Source organism: Solea senegalensis, linkage group LG1 (assembly GCF_019176455.1).
Source record: "Solea senegalensis isolate Sse05_10M linkage group LG1, IFAPA_SoseM_1, whole genome shotgun sequence".
In the NCBI taxonomy this organism is placed as follows: domain Eukaryota; kingdom Metazoa; phylum Chordata; class Actinopteri; order Pleuronectiformes; family Soleidae; genus Solea; species Solea senegalensis.
Genome location: NC_058021.1, coordinates 17566022 through 17580209, shown reverse-complemented (window position 1 = coordinate 17580209; position 14188 = coordinate 17566022). Strand labels below are relative to the sequence as shown.

The following is a 14188-nucleotide window of genomic DNA, read 5'->3' as shown; positions in this document are numbered from 1 at the left end:
AATTATGTATTCATATTGTTCCTAACTTTTACTGTCAAATACAGACAAGGTCCCATAACAACTAGAGTGCTATGTGCCTTAAACTATGACCGGTTTTAGGAATATGTATAGACTACACATTATATATTTTAACTGTCTTGTAAATTAGAATTGAAATGAATCCACTTTCTTTCATTTGAAAGAACCATGAATTTATTGACCCAGGTTGCTTTATTATCTGACACCCTTTTATAACTTAGTCCAGGAACAGTGGAATCTGTAAGTCTTACACTCAATTTACTTTGAGTCAATAGGAATAAACAAAAAAAACATGTTGTCTCGCTTCCAGGTCAGACATTTTCACTTCAGTGTCTGTGGTTTTATCCACATTGAAATGCTCAACATCTCTGTTTTTGGTAAAGCAGCATTACAGCACTGCATACAGACATTCCTGTCTGCCTGGCCACATATTTTCATCTTCATCACATATCTTCACGTCATCCCTTGCAATACAGAGAGGAAAGTATCTCCTGGAGTGGGAAACCCACCCTCTGCATGACTCTGCCATTTGCTTGACAGAATTTGATAACTAGTTCAACAATTGTGTATGTAATGACTCAAGCAATGAAATGAAGACTATTAGTTTTATTGGGAACAACTATTCATCATCCATAAGCATAGTTCATTTTGACTGACATGACATAAGCAAATGATAATGTAATAAAACAGCAGAGAATTGAAATGAAAGCCACTGATACATGTCCAGGAGCATTTGCAGTTTGTTCAGAGGAAGGAGAAATTGCTACAATGATGTGCGCAAATGACTAAATGTTGTGGAGGTTGAACTTATAGTTCTGAGAACTTTCATTCTGATCTGAGAAAAGCACCAAAGCGACTGAGAAAAACTGTCATTTAACTAATAATCATTTTCTAAGTACTTATTTTTAAATTAACTTACAGAATGTTTTAAAATCACAATTTTCCATATTCTTTAACACATTTGTTGTTTTTTGTTTGTTTTTATATAAACCCTGACTTTTTAATCTTTTATTTTGGGAGACTTCTGAGACATGGTCACTGACTCTCTTCTCCTGTTGGCGGCGCTGCTGCACCATAGACAACTTTATCCACCATGAAAACCCACAGAAGAAGAATATGGCGCCTCTGGCTTCAACCAGGTCCTCAAACAGACTTTGAATATCCGTGAATCTCGACATAGTCACCACATTTGTGTATTCTACAATCCGATAAAATGAGTGGCCGTGGAAAAGGAGGAAAGGGTCTCGGTAAAGGAGGCGCTAAGCGTCACCGCAAAGTTCTCCGTGATAACATCCAGGGAATCACCAAGCCCGCCATCCGCCGTCTGGCTCGCCGTGGCGGAGTGAAGCGGATCTCTGGTCTGATCTACGAGGAGACTCGTGGGGTGTTGAAGGTTTTCCTGGAGAACGTGATCCGTGATGCTGTCACCTACACCGAGCACGCAAAGAGGAAGACTGTGACCGCCATGGACGTGGTTTATGCTCTGAAGAGACAGGGAAGAACTCTGTACGGCTTCGGCGGTTAAACTCACTTCACTTTGTCATCTAACAAAATAACAACGGCTCTTTTAAGAGCCAACCACTTTGTCTCTGAGAGCTCACAGTCCAGCAATTTATATTCCAGTTGTTCATACAATGGTCTTTAAAATGTCTATTTAATATTTAAAACACATGAACGTGTCAGTCGTTTCCTTAAAAATTTATATAAGTTTTCTAGGGCAAGGTGCATAGAACCCTATTTAAACTGTTGTTTTCTTAATTATTCTTCCTCGAAGCAAATAGCTATCTGAAAAAATGTGTTATTGCAACTGCATCAATCCCGCTGTAAATGTATGTTTGTTAGTAATTCAGTAGTTATGCGGTACTAGTTATTTTTATATTTGAATATTTTTTATATATATATCTATAGCTATATCTTTTCCTTTTCCTTTCGGCTGCTCCCTTCAGGGGTCGCCACAGCGAATCAACCTCCTCCATCTCACCCTGTTCTCTGTATCCCCCTCTCTCACACCAACTAACTCCATGTCTTTCACTGACACTTTTCTCCACCCATTCCAACCAGCTTGAATACGTTTCTTCACCTCTTTTCCACAATCTCCTCTGCTCTGGACTGTTGACCCTAAATACTTAAAATCCTCCACCTTCTTTATCCCCACTCCCTGTAGCCTCATGGTTCCACTTGGGTTCCTCTCATTCACACACATATACTCTGTCTTGCTGCGACTAACCTTCATTCCTCTCCTTTCTAGAGCATATCTCCAACTCTCAAGCTTTTCCTCCACCTGGTCTCTGCTCTCACCACAGATCACAATGTCATCTGCAAACATCATAGTCCATGGAGATTCCTGTCTAACCTCATCTGTCAGCTTTTTCCAGATCTACAAAGTCACAATGCAGCTCCCTCTGATCTTCTCTGTATTTCTCTACCAGCATTCTTAAAACAAATACTGCATCTGTAGTACTCTTTCTAGGCATGAAACCATACTGTTGCTCACAAATGCTGACTTCTGCTCTCAGTCTATTTTCCACTACTCTTTCCCATAACTTCATCGTATGGCTCATCAACTTTATTCCTCTATAGTTACTGCAATTCTGAACATTTCCCTTATTCTTAAAAATGGGCACCATCAAACTTCTTCTCCATTCCTCAGGCATCCCCTCACTCTCTAAGATCCTGTTGAATAGTCTAACCAGAAACTCTACTGCCTCCTCTCCTAGACACTTCCATACCTCCACAGGTATATCATCGGGACCAACTGCCTTTCCATTCTTCATCCTCTTCAGTGCCCCCCTAACTTCAGCTTTACTAATCTCTGCTACTTCATGGTTCACAGTAGTCACCTCTTCTACCCTTTGCTCTCTTTCATTTTCCTCATTCATTAGCATCTTCCCATTACTTCTGTGGCACCTGTCAACACATGTCCCTCTCTATCCTTAATCACCCGAACCTGCTGGACGTCTTTCCCGTCTCTATCTCTTTGTTTTGCCAACCTGTATAAATCATTCTCTCCCTCCTTACTTTCCAACCTAGCATACAGGTCATCATACGCCCTTTGTTGCCACCTCTACCTTTACCTTGTGCTGCATCTCCCTGTACTCCTGTCTGCTCTCTTCAGTCTCCTCAGTGTCCCACTTTTTCTTTGCTTACCTCTTTCTCTTTATATACTCCTGCACTTCCACCACCAAGTCTCCTTATCTACTTTCCTTCCAGACGACACACAAAGTCATCTCCTACCTGTCTCCTGGTCCAGTCATCTGGGAGCTCTCCCTGACCACTAAGATTCTTTCTCAACTCCTCCCTGAAAACCATAGAACAGTCCTCTCTTTTCAGCTTCCACCACTTTGTCATTTGCTCTGCCTTTGTCCTCTTGGTCTTCCTTGTCACCAGATTCATCCTGCAATTCATCCCACCATCCTATGCTGACTTGCTACACCCTCACCCACCACTACTTTGCAGTCACTGATCTCCTTCAGATTACATCATCTATACAAGATGTAGTCTACCTGTGTGCTCCTACCTCCACTCTTATAAGTTACCCTATGCTCATGCCTCTCCTGGAAAAAAGTATTCACTACAGCCATTTCCATCCTTTTTGCATCCTTTTCTACCACCATCTGTCCCTCTGTGTTCCTGTCTTGGATACCAAACCTGCCCATCACTTCTTCATCATCTCTATTTCCTGCACCAACATGTCCATTGAAGTCTGCACCAATTACCACTCTCTCACCTTTGGGGATATTCTGCATCACTTCATCTAACTCACTCCAGAATGTTTCCTTCTCCTCTAATTCACATCCCACCTGTGGGACATAGCCACTAATAACATTTAACATCACACCTTCAATTTCAAGCTTCAGACTCATCAGTCTATCTGACACTTTTCACTTCCAGGACATTCCTAACAAACTCCTCCTTTAGGATAACCCCTACTCCATGTATCTTCCTATCAATACCATAGTAGTACAACTTAAAACCTGCACCAAGCTTATCGCCTTGCTACCTTTCCACCTGGTCTCCTGGACACACAGTATATCCACCTTCCATCTCTGCATCATGTCACTCAACTTTTAGTCTGATAATAACAACAGTAACAGTAATGTAATGAGGAAGGACTTAATGATGACACGTTTGACACAACATCAATTCAGTGGCATTAACAAGAATAGTATCTTCTCAGGTCAACTTAACCATTCACACCATATTTATATGTAACTTAACTGCAATGACACATTAAACTGTCAAATAAATACAATATGATATAATAGATTACATTAAAACATTGTACATTCACTGCAATAAACAAAATTGTCTCGTATTAACAACTCTTAAACGAGAAGACATTTTGTTTGATTCTTGCATTTATTTCATTAATAACTAATTTAACAAATGTGGAGAGATCACATTTATGTTCAAATGAAAGGATAAAATGACTGTAAAACGATGTGTTCTTGTTTATAGAAAAAATGTTAAATGTGAGTCACAGGAACAATATTTATGTCTACCCTTTTTTCTGTCCAAAGAAATAACTGAAGGACAGAAGCGATTTGTTTCTTTAATAAAATGTATCGTGTTTGTACCATATTCCCAGTCTGGCACGGTGAGGGCAGCCCAACTGTTGGGTCCTAGTTGGGTCCTGAGCCGCTCCGCGAGCATATTGTGGCAGCTTCATACTGAGATGAGACATGTAAGTTTTGTAATGGCTAAAGGAATATTTCACCGATTTGCATTTAGCTTTGTATTACTGTAATAGGTATATTTGAAAAAGAAAATGTGTTCCCAACCTCAGTTTCCACCTGAGTTAAGAAATACTTGGTGATACCATTGATACTTGGTCCTGTTAACGTAGCTGTTAGCGAAGATGGCGTACACTGTTTACTGTTTTGAGGTTAGTTTACACATGTTGCATTTCATGTTGTAATTTGTAAGTTTTCCTTTATTACACGTGTATTTGTTCGTGGCCAATTCATCAACAGCATTTCTAATATTAGTTATTTCACTGTTGGCTGCACTTATTTTGTATTCAGTTGGTTTGTATTTCAGAAACCATGTCATATGCTCAATCTCAGTAAACAGTGCTGTGTCCATATCATCGTTGCTTCTAATCGGGGCCACCCAGGTTGAGATATACAATGATGGAGGAAAAGGTAATGGATAAAGAACATTTTTTGATATTGAACACTATGTAAATGGTAATTATTTGTATACATTAAATCATGTAGGTTTGGTTTGCTAACCAGTCTGTATGCTGTAATGATAGTGGTTGTAATAGCAAGCAAGCAATTTTTTTAAACAAGTATAATAGCAAGTTTTTTTAAACTTTATTCATATAGATGTTATATTTATCTAATTTTAAACCAAGAAACGCATAAGATAAACGACATGCTCATTATTGAGTTTTGCTTAGTTTTTTAATCTCTTTTTTTAATCTTTAAATGACACACAGCTTTGCTAATTTGAAATCAGTTCTTCAATTGTTAAGATAAAAGATAAAAGATTTGATGATGAATAATATATTACATGTCATTTAGCAGACGCTTTTATCCAAAGCGACTTACAATGGACTTAGGGTACCAGTCTTAACCACTGAGCCACTCCACCCCCAATCACAGTCAACAGTGTCATTTGATTTGATTCGCCTACATATATTTTATGACAGGGAAATTTTTATAGGCAACTGCAATCCAGTTAATTACCACTTGATTGTGGATTAAACATTTTCTCATGTTAATACAAAATGCATTTTAATTAATTCTCTTATAGAGCAACACTACTTTTGCCAACGGAGCAGGCCCTGAGCTGAGGAAATGCGACTCGGACACTTTTCAGTGTCCAGTTTGCCTTAAAAAGGGGACCTACCCAAAACTTGTGGCTCACCTGCAGGGCCACAGACGGTCAATTGTAGAGTATGGTGGTAAGTCCAACTATATTATCAAATATTTTTTTCATTTCCATGCTGAAAGGCCTTCATTTCCCCACAAGCCTTACATGTTATGAAATATTATGTTTTTTCTCTTTGTCCTGACCATTGATAACTGTGACCATCAAACTATTCAACTCATCAGAATCAGAATCTTTTATTGTCATTGCACATGTACAACGAAATTATAGAAGACAACGAAATTATAGAAAAAATCCCTTTGAGTATTACACACTCACAATAAGCAAATTAATCTTGCAGCCATTTCATCTATGATATGTACTGGACTCAACACATATAGAATCTTTAGTCTAGTCCAGTAAAATAAAAAATAATAATGATTGTTCTTTGAACCTCTTCATTAAGAAGTAATGTAACAATCTCTCAGGCAGGGCTTAAAGAATGTATTGTTATGTTTGTTTCTTGAAACTTCTTAATCACTTTTCCTATCTGTCTTTTAGGATACTGTGTCTACAAATGCCAGCTTGGCTGTGTGCAAAGCCACCATTATCACTGTGGCTTTTGCACAAAAGTCATTGTGACAAAGGAGTTTTTTGTCCGTCACTTCAAAATCTGCTGCACGACAAAAACCACAAATACTACTGCAAATTTGGCATTCACAATGACTCCAGCATCCACTCCAGCAGCTATGGTGACTCCAGTGTCCACGGTGACTGCAGCGTCCACTCCAGCAGCCACGGTGACTGCAGCGTCCACTCCAGCAGCCACGCGGTGACTTCAGCGTCCACTCCAGCAGCCCGCGGTGACTGCAGCGTCCACTCCAGCAGCCACGGTGACTGCAGCGTCCACTCCAGCAGCCACGGTGACTCCAGTGTCCACGGTGACTCCAGCAGCCACGGGGACACCAGTGTCCACGGTGACTCCAGCAGCCACGGGGACACCAGTGTCCACGGTGACTCCAGCAGCCATGTCGATTCCAGTGTCCACGGTGACTCCAGCAGTGATGGTGAAGCCGGTGTCCGTGGTGACCATGGCGGCCCCAGCAGCAGACCATCGCAAAAAAACATTGTTGGTGGCACGCAAAAAAACAACATGTTGTTTTTGTTGCAAACCAATCCTTAGAAAAAACCTCAAAACACACATTGAAAGGCAACACAAGGAAAAATCCTCGGACATAACAGCAGATCACCACCTGAACTCTGTGTGTGTCGATGGGAAAAGGGGGATTTTTGCCGTGTCTAGGTCTTTCAAGGCTACTGCACACTATATCCATGCCCAAAAATGTACCTGGGGTAGTCACCGCCATGTGTCCTGCCAATTGGAGACATGTAACAGGGCATATGACAATGCACTGCCAAGTGGGTTACTGGAGTTTGACTGTGTCCATGTTCGGTCCTTGGCATTTAGTCCTGTGACCACCACACCAGCTGTTTCTCTTGATGATGGGGTTCTCACTGAAATGCTGGAAAACAAGTGGTTAAGCCAAAACAGTGTGGCTGAATGTCTGACAAGGAAACTGGCTGCTGATGATCAAGGTGCACCCCTGAGTGTGGTGGTAAACTTCGAAAATGAACAGGGATACATTTATTTTTCTGTGTTTGAGCCACACATTTCATTGTATTCTAGATTTGGGAGGGTCATGGTCCACTATGACAATTCAGACAACTCATTGAATTGCCCCTGCTCAGAACCCTGGACATTTTGCCCACACAAAGCCATATCAAAGTGGCACCTGCACCAATTAAGGCCTGACTTCTTTGTACAAAATATGGATTGTCAAGAAGACTCCTCCCATGCACCCATGGAAGATTATGCACCCATGGAAGATGATGCACCACCCGTGGAAGATGATGCACAGCCTGAACATGGTCTTCTTTATCCCCCGGAAGGAAAAGCACTGGTTGAAATGGTTGATTACCTCATTTCAAATAAAGCCCTGCCAGCAAACCTTCCGAGGAATTTGATTTCATCAGTGGATATGCCAAGGCACTTAGTTCCCAAAGAGAACTTCTGTCACAAATGTCCCGGCAAAGTTCCTCTCTCTGGGGCGATAGCCATTTGCAATAATGCAAAGATTGTATCAGTCACTGGAATTGTGGAGGGTAGGTTGCATTACATTACATGAAAAGTTATTGCTACATGTTTCATGTTTACACTAGTCAGTCATTGTGTAACCGTTATATACCTGACAAGACTTTAACATCCTTTTCTTTTGTAGGTATAACTACATATTGTAAATTATGTGTCACATGCAACACATTTTATCGATACCAGGAGTGGACAGACGGGCTACACAATTTTAACGATGGTGTCATTTTGACACACCATTTCTGCATTTTCCTAAGGAACTCTGTACAGGTCATTTACAATGCTCTCAATGTCTGTGCTTTGTTAGCCTGTGTTCATTTCCTTTGGATATTGACCTGACAGTTTTTCATCCACATTCATTTGCAGAACCATACAGCAGTGGCGAGTGCTGTGGCAGCTTTACAAGCCACAAACAAAGATAAATATCCAGACCATGACTGCATACTTCACGGGTACCTTCATTTTGAAGCTCTTTCAGCACATGAGTATTCATTCTCTTGTGCGAGTTGTGGAAACCATCCTCCTGTTGTCATCATGGATTTGCATAAGAAGGGAGTCCTCAGCGTTCCAAGTAAGTCCGTTATTTGGGGACAGGGTACACTGTCAACTGTTATTTGACAAATGTTTTTCTTTCAGTGAGTGACCTTAAAGAGCCCCCATCTGACTTTAATGGTGAGGTTGACATGGAAGACTTTTGGCATTCTGTCAGCCAGGAAATTATTTGCAGAGGCTTTGTGAAGAGTAAGTGAAGATTTTGTTTAACTTGCCCTATTTAGTGTAGTTTTGCAATAATAATGTTTCTGCTTGTGTTGTGTGTTGGCTCTTATCTAGGCAATGCTGCAAATCCGTGTGTGGTATCTCCATCATATCACAAATGGGCACCATGGATAGGTCCTCACACCAGAGCCAGCAATATGGTGTTTAACAAGGAATACAAGAAGGTCAAAGGCAGTGAAGGATCCAACCCGCTAAAGCAGGCAGAGGTGGATAGATTGACAACTGAAGTAATGGACTTAAAGGTGATATCTACATTCAAAGGTTAACCCACAAACTCTAATTACCAAACAATGTTTCATATTATAAGAGATTTTTTTAAAGGAATAGTTCACCAATTTGCAGTGTTACTTTGTATTGCTAGAATAGCAATAGTATTTTTTTTTTTTTTTAATTGTGCTTCTCCCCCTTAGTTTTCCACTGAGTTGTAAAAAGTTTTTTCATTTGACTCAGAATAGGGCAAACATGGGTTCAAGGTTTGTAACTACAATGGCCATCTCTGCACTTTTTAGACCCAGTCATATTGGGACGAGACCACATTCCCAGAATGTAAACACAGTGTCCGCCATCTTTGATAGAAATATGCTGACTGGCTCTTGCTCTGCAGAGAAAGTGGTAAAAACAATGACAGAAGGGAGTTTTCAAAATGATATGGCAGAAGAAGAAGAGTCCTGGCAGTGTAATCTGCAGTGCATTCTGGGAGTTGTTGTCGTTCATCACACATATTTAAATTCATACTGCTGCTATGTACATGTGCAATATGTTTCAATATGTTTCTTGTGTACTTATAACTTATGTAAATAATATAATATAGCTACTTATTTAGCAAAACTGCGTTTTAAATTTATTTTCATTTTTATTTTATTGCTGCACAGTTGCACAGTGGGGCCTGTTGTAAAGTCATTTCACTGGGGGTGTACTTGTACATCCACATGTGACAAATAAAAACTTGAATCTTGAATCTTGAAAATGAGCCAAAAATAAATTTTTCTAAGAAGGCACTTGCTTCAAATATTATTTTGCATTTCTACTACATAGATGACCCAGTTTTAATAGACATTCATCTTTGCAATGGTGAGCTCGAAATACATTACTTTTAATGTCTGTCCATTGTTCTGGTTGTTGATGTGCTTACCCATGTTTTAACAGGTTGATTTACTTCGGACTTTAGTAAAACAGTGTGGCCTTGATTCATCTGGATCAAAAATGGATCTTATCATCCGCTTGAGAGAACAGATGAAAGGCCGCAGTACCTATGACAAGGTGTTTCAGAATGTCTGGGGTGCATCAGGTGAGTTGGAATTAACTTTTTGTTGTGAGAAAATTAAACATATTCAGCAAATTGTGTTGTTATTACTATCCACAAGCTGCTATATGTTCCACTTAACATTATTAGTTGTCAATATATTGAGATTTTCAATTTATTTTCCTGTTAAGGTGGCTGGGCTGTGATAATGTGTCCCTGTGGTGTTGTGAGTTCAGTGAAGTTCAATATCCGAGCAGAAAGTCCACAGGATTATGCAGACATGCTGCTCTCCTTCAAACACCTGCCAAATGTAGTCATGGCCTCACCTCAAATTCTGGACTCCGCCAAGAAGTTTGAAATGGAAAAAAAACTGCCCTGGCTAAAATTGCGGAAGAGGCCTGCAGACATAAATGCACACCCAGGCACAGGATCTGCAGATCACTATGCACTATATGACACATTTCATGAGGCAAACATGAAAGACCTAAAAGACTGCCTCAGAAAAGTTGGTCTTGTCCCAGAAATCCGTGGATGGGTGAATTCCCAAACAGCGGAACAATTGTTCTCCAAAATGAGGAAAAACAATCATTTTCTGAGCACGATGTCCCCAGGAAGCCATGTCTTTCTCATGAGATGTATGATTCATCATCATAATCTGACAATCAATGAGAAGACACTAACAGGTCTTCAGGAAATATCGACCGAGGACATTGCCACAGACAGGGCTGGACTGGGACCAGAAAATAACCCTGGCATTTTAGGCTTTGGCGGCTCATCATGATTATTTAACTACATGCGGGGGCACATGACATGTGAAATACATGACATGTTGAAAAATGTCGATCAAACCTGGAATTCATGATGTCTTTTAAGTTTTAATGGGTTTTTTGGGGTTTTTTTTGTCAAATGGAGCACAGAAACCAGAAAATATTCACATTCAAGACATGTTTGTATTACAGTAACGCTAATTAAATTCAGTGTCATTGATATTGTTGAATGGCCAAATAAATACAAGGAATAAAATGTAATAGATGACATTAAAACATTAAGCATTTGTTGCAATTGACAACTTTATTTAACGATCTAGTATTAGCAACTTTTGAGAGTTAGGACATTTTGTCTGGGTCTTGTGTTTATCTCATTAATAATTCACGTAACAAACATGGAGGCATCACATTCATGTTCAACTGGAAGGATAAAATGATTGTAAAACAATGTTTTCTTCCTTTAACTCGAGGTTCGATCATCATGATTCTGAGTTTCTACTTGATACAAAAGCAGAAAAGTGTAAATGTGAGTCACAGGAACAATGTTAATGTAGTCACTTATTTCGGTCTGAATAAATAAGTGAAGGACAGAAGCGATTAGTTTCTTTAATCAAATGTATTGTGTATGTTTTCTAAAATGTCTCCACTCTGTTTCAAACAAAGACAAAAGCATCTCCACATCCAACTGCAGTGAGCGATGCAACCAATCGCAATCATTTTTAATCAACTGATGACACCACTAGTAAATATAATAAAAATGTGTAAATAAAGTAGCCCATGTTTATTCATACAGAAGTCATTATGTTCACTACATCAGACATTTGAAGCATCAAATCTGTAGAAATCTGAAGAAATAACTTAAGATAATTTTTTATTATTATTAAAAAATATATATATATATATTTTTTATGAAATATTTTATTTAAAATTTAAACTTTTTGACACAAGAGCTGAAAATAGATGAATCTTGAAGGAACTCTTCAACTCTTTACTTCAAATCTCTGAAGCAAACTCTGTAAGACCAGAGTCTTTAATTTAACGTCATAGACTGATGAATGACATCAGCAATCACTTTGATCAACTTTCATAACTGAAGGAATATAAGTTGCAGCTACGGTAGTTATTAACCAATCATTTATTATGAGATATAGAAAGTTATTGTGTTCACTACACAAACGCAAATAAAGTCATCGTTATTCATTTAAAGCAAAACTACAGAGTATTTGTATGTAAGTATTGATATGTAACCAGGTCAATATTTTCACGTAGAGACCTGCAGAGAGAATCATAACAATGTTCCAATAACATGATCCAGACAAATCACAGCTGGAACAAACTGTAGAAGATGATGCGTCATAATATTATTTTGTGAAATAATAATAAATATGTAGTAAATTATTTACATCAAACTATAAAAGTATTGAGAGAGTCATCACTGCCTGAGGTTTGTTGTCATTTCAGTTCACAGCTGTGACACAAGTGTGTGTGTGTGTGTGTGTGTGTGAACTTGAGCATGAGCCTCGGCCATCAGCAGTGTGTTTGCTGCTGCACAATAAGTGCACTTTATTACACAGTGATCATCAGCAGCTGCTTGTTTTGACTCGGACTCTGAGAACAAACGTGTGCAGCAGCAGAGAAACAGGTTCTGGTGAAGCTCTGGTGTTTTTCACCTGCTTTTAGGAGAGAAACGAGTGTGAAAAGCCGCCGAGCAGCGCTGCTCACCGCGGTGAACAGCTGAGGTTCGTTTGCTCCACAAAGAAAACACAGAGAACATCAGAGCTCTTCATGACTTCAATATGAAGAGAGACCAGTCCGCTATGGACTCCGTTCACTGTGAGCCTCCAGCTCCTCTCACACACTCATTTAAACTCTTTTGTGAGTGAAGAGAAAACACAAGTGTCCCGGTGTCCACGCTGCACACAGGAGCCGTGGCTGCATTGAGTCTTCACGGTTCTCATGCTGCGTTCAAGTACCGCCTCCTCTCTGAGTGCTCTCCACTAATCCGCTCTCTTTCACTGCGATCGTTGTCAGTCTGAGCTCAACTTAGAAACCACGAATCATGGCAGAAGTGGCTCCAGCTCCAGCCGCCGCCGCCCCGGCCAAAGCAGCCAAGAAGAAGGCGGCTTCCAAGCCGAAGAAGGTCGGCCCCAGCGTCAGGGAACTCATCGTTCAAGCCGTGGCCGCGTCCAAGGAGAGGAGCGGCGTGTCGGCGGCCGCCGTCAAGAAGGCTCTGGCTGCCGGAGGCTACGACGTGGACAAGAACAAGGTCCGCGTCAAGACCGCCATCAAGACTCTGGTGACCAACGGAACTCTGGTCCAGACCAAGGGAACCGGGGCCTCTGGATCTTTCAAGATGAACAAGAAGGTGGAAGCCAAGAAGCCAGCACAGAAGGCCGCTCCTAAAGCCAAGAAACCCGCAGCGGCCAAAAAGCCCAAGGCAGCGGCAGCTAAGAAGCCAGCAGCTGCTAAAAAGTCTCCTAAGAAGGTGAAGAAACCTGCAGCGGCCAAGAAAGTAGCCAAGAGCCCTAAAAAGGTGGTGGCCAGCGAAGAGCCCCAAGGTGAAGAAGTGGCGACCAAGAGCCCCAAGAAGGTGGCAGCGAAGAAGGTGGTGAAGAAGGCTCCAGCAGCCAAGAAATCTCCCGCCAAGAAGGTTGCCAAACCCAAAGTGAAGAAGACAGCAGCCAAGAAGAAGTGAGCTGTCCTCACTGAGACATGTCCATCCTGTTCAAAGGCTCTTTTAAGAGCCACACACTTGTGTCCGCTAAGAGCTCAGCCATCTTCTCTATTATCTATAAAATGAATATTAAGCCTCAATGAAATATATTTTAATAACGTCATAACGACATGAGGTGTAATATAGTAGCTGATGTCTATTTCTATTCATTGAATATGTTGTTCAAAGAATAATCAAATCAAGAGTATTAAAACTGTGACCTATTAATAAAAATATCAACATGACTTTCACAACAGAGAATCATAACCATGTTGCAAGAAGATAGGAAATAGGAAAGTAAAAAAAGCCATCGGCAACAAAAAATACCTCATTGGCTGCATGCCATAAATGAGGGAATAGCAGGGTCCTTGAAACTTGTTCTCAATGTCTTTGCAAAGAACGTAAACCTTATAAAGTTGAGGAATAATCAGAGCGTCAGTTTGAGCATCTTAAGTGAGTAACCAAACTACGTCTCCACAATAAGGAGAGACCAGGGTTGTAAATAATGTACATAAGAATAATCACATAAATCAAATCATGCGTCACGCAATATCAGGAAAACCCAACATTAATATGAAATGTAAATATATAAATGTAAATAACTATGAATTCAGGATATAAATAAATAACATCAATGAACTGTATGCACCATCATGGATGCACTTACATGTATAAATGTGAAGAAATGACAAAATATACAGAAC

At 40.2% G+C, this 14188-nt stretch overlaps 4 protein-coding genes across 4 annotated transcripts; all 4 read left to right on the top strand.

Moving 5' to 3' along the window:
* Positions 1 to 1166: 1166 nt before the first annotated feature.
* Positions 1167 to 1557, top strand: LOC122766709 (histone H4). Its single transcript, XM_044021792.1, has one exon. The coding sequence runs from the start codon at positions 1232 to 1234 to the stop codon at positions 1541 to 1543; it is 312 nt and encodes a 103-aa protein (XP_043877727.1). The 5' UTR covers positions 1167 to 1231; the 3' UTR covers positions 1544 to 1557.
* Positions 1558 to 4735: 3178 nt separating this feature from the next.
* Positions 4736 to 8108, top strand: LOC122766455. The gene is made up of 3 exons (XM_044021328.1): positions 4736 to 5162; positions 5779 to 5929; positions 6397 to 8108. The coding sequence occupies exon 3, from the start codon at positions 6864 to 6866 to the stop codon at positions 8019 to 8021; it is 1158 nt and encodes a 385-aa protein (XP_043877263.1). The 5' UTR covers positions 4736 to 5162; positions 5779 to 5929; positions 6397 to 6863; the 3' UTR covers positions 8022 to 8108.
* Positions 8109 to 8336: 228 nt separating this feature from the next.
* LOC122766567 lies at positions 8337 to 11381 on the top strand. Its single transcript, XM_044021541.1, has 5 exons — positions 8337 to 8555; positions 8621 to 8725; positions 8816 to 9003; positions 9908 to 10049; positions 10196 to 11381. The coding sequence occupies exons 1-5, from the start codon at positions 8519 to 8521 to the stop codon at positions 10783 to 10785; spliced, it is 1062 nt and encodes a 353-aa protein (XP_043877476.1). The 5' UTR covers positions 8337 to 8518; the 3' UTR covers positions 10786 to 11381.
* A 1412-nt stretch (positions 11382 to 12793) lies between these two features.
* On the top strand, positions 12794 to 13752 carry LOC122766581 (histone H1-like). Its single transcript, XM_044021566.1, has one exon. The coding sequence runs from the start codon at positions 12831 to 12833 to the stop codon at positions 13464 to 13466; it is 636 nt and encodes a 211-aa protein (XP_043877501.1). The 5' UTR covers positions 12794 to 12830; the 3' UTR covers positions 13467 to 13752.
* The last annotated feature ends 436 nt before the right edge of the window (positions 13753 to 14188 follow it).

Excerpts from the sequence above, each read along its gene's own strand:
- LOC122766709 (XM_044021792.1), top strand. The coding sequence starts at position 1,232 with ATGAGTGGCCGTGGAAAAGGAGGAAAGGGTCTCGGTAAAGGAGGCGCT.
- LOC122766455 (XM_044021328.1), top strand. The coding sequence starts at position 6,864 with ATGTCGATTCCAGTGTCCACGGTGACTCCAGCAGTGATGGTGAAGCCG.
- LOC122766567 (XM_044021541.1), top strand. The coding sequence starts at position 8,519 with ATGGATTTGCATAAGAAGGGAGTCCTCAGCGTTCCAA. Across the intron at positions 8,726-8,815 it reads TTGCAGAGGCTTTGTGAAGA|GCAATGCTGCAAATCCGTGT; the intron begins GTAAGTGAAGAT and ends GCTCTTATCTAG. Across the intron at positions 10,050-10,195 it reads GAATGTCTGGGGTGCATCAG|GTGGCTGGGCTGTGATAATG; the intron begins GTGAGTTGGAAT and ends TTTCCTGTTAAG.
- LOC122766581 (XM_044021566.1), top strand. The coding sequence starts at position 12,831 with ATGGCAGAAGTGGCTCCAGCTCCAGCCGCCGCCGCCCCGGCCAAAGCA.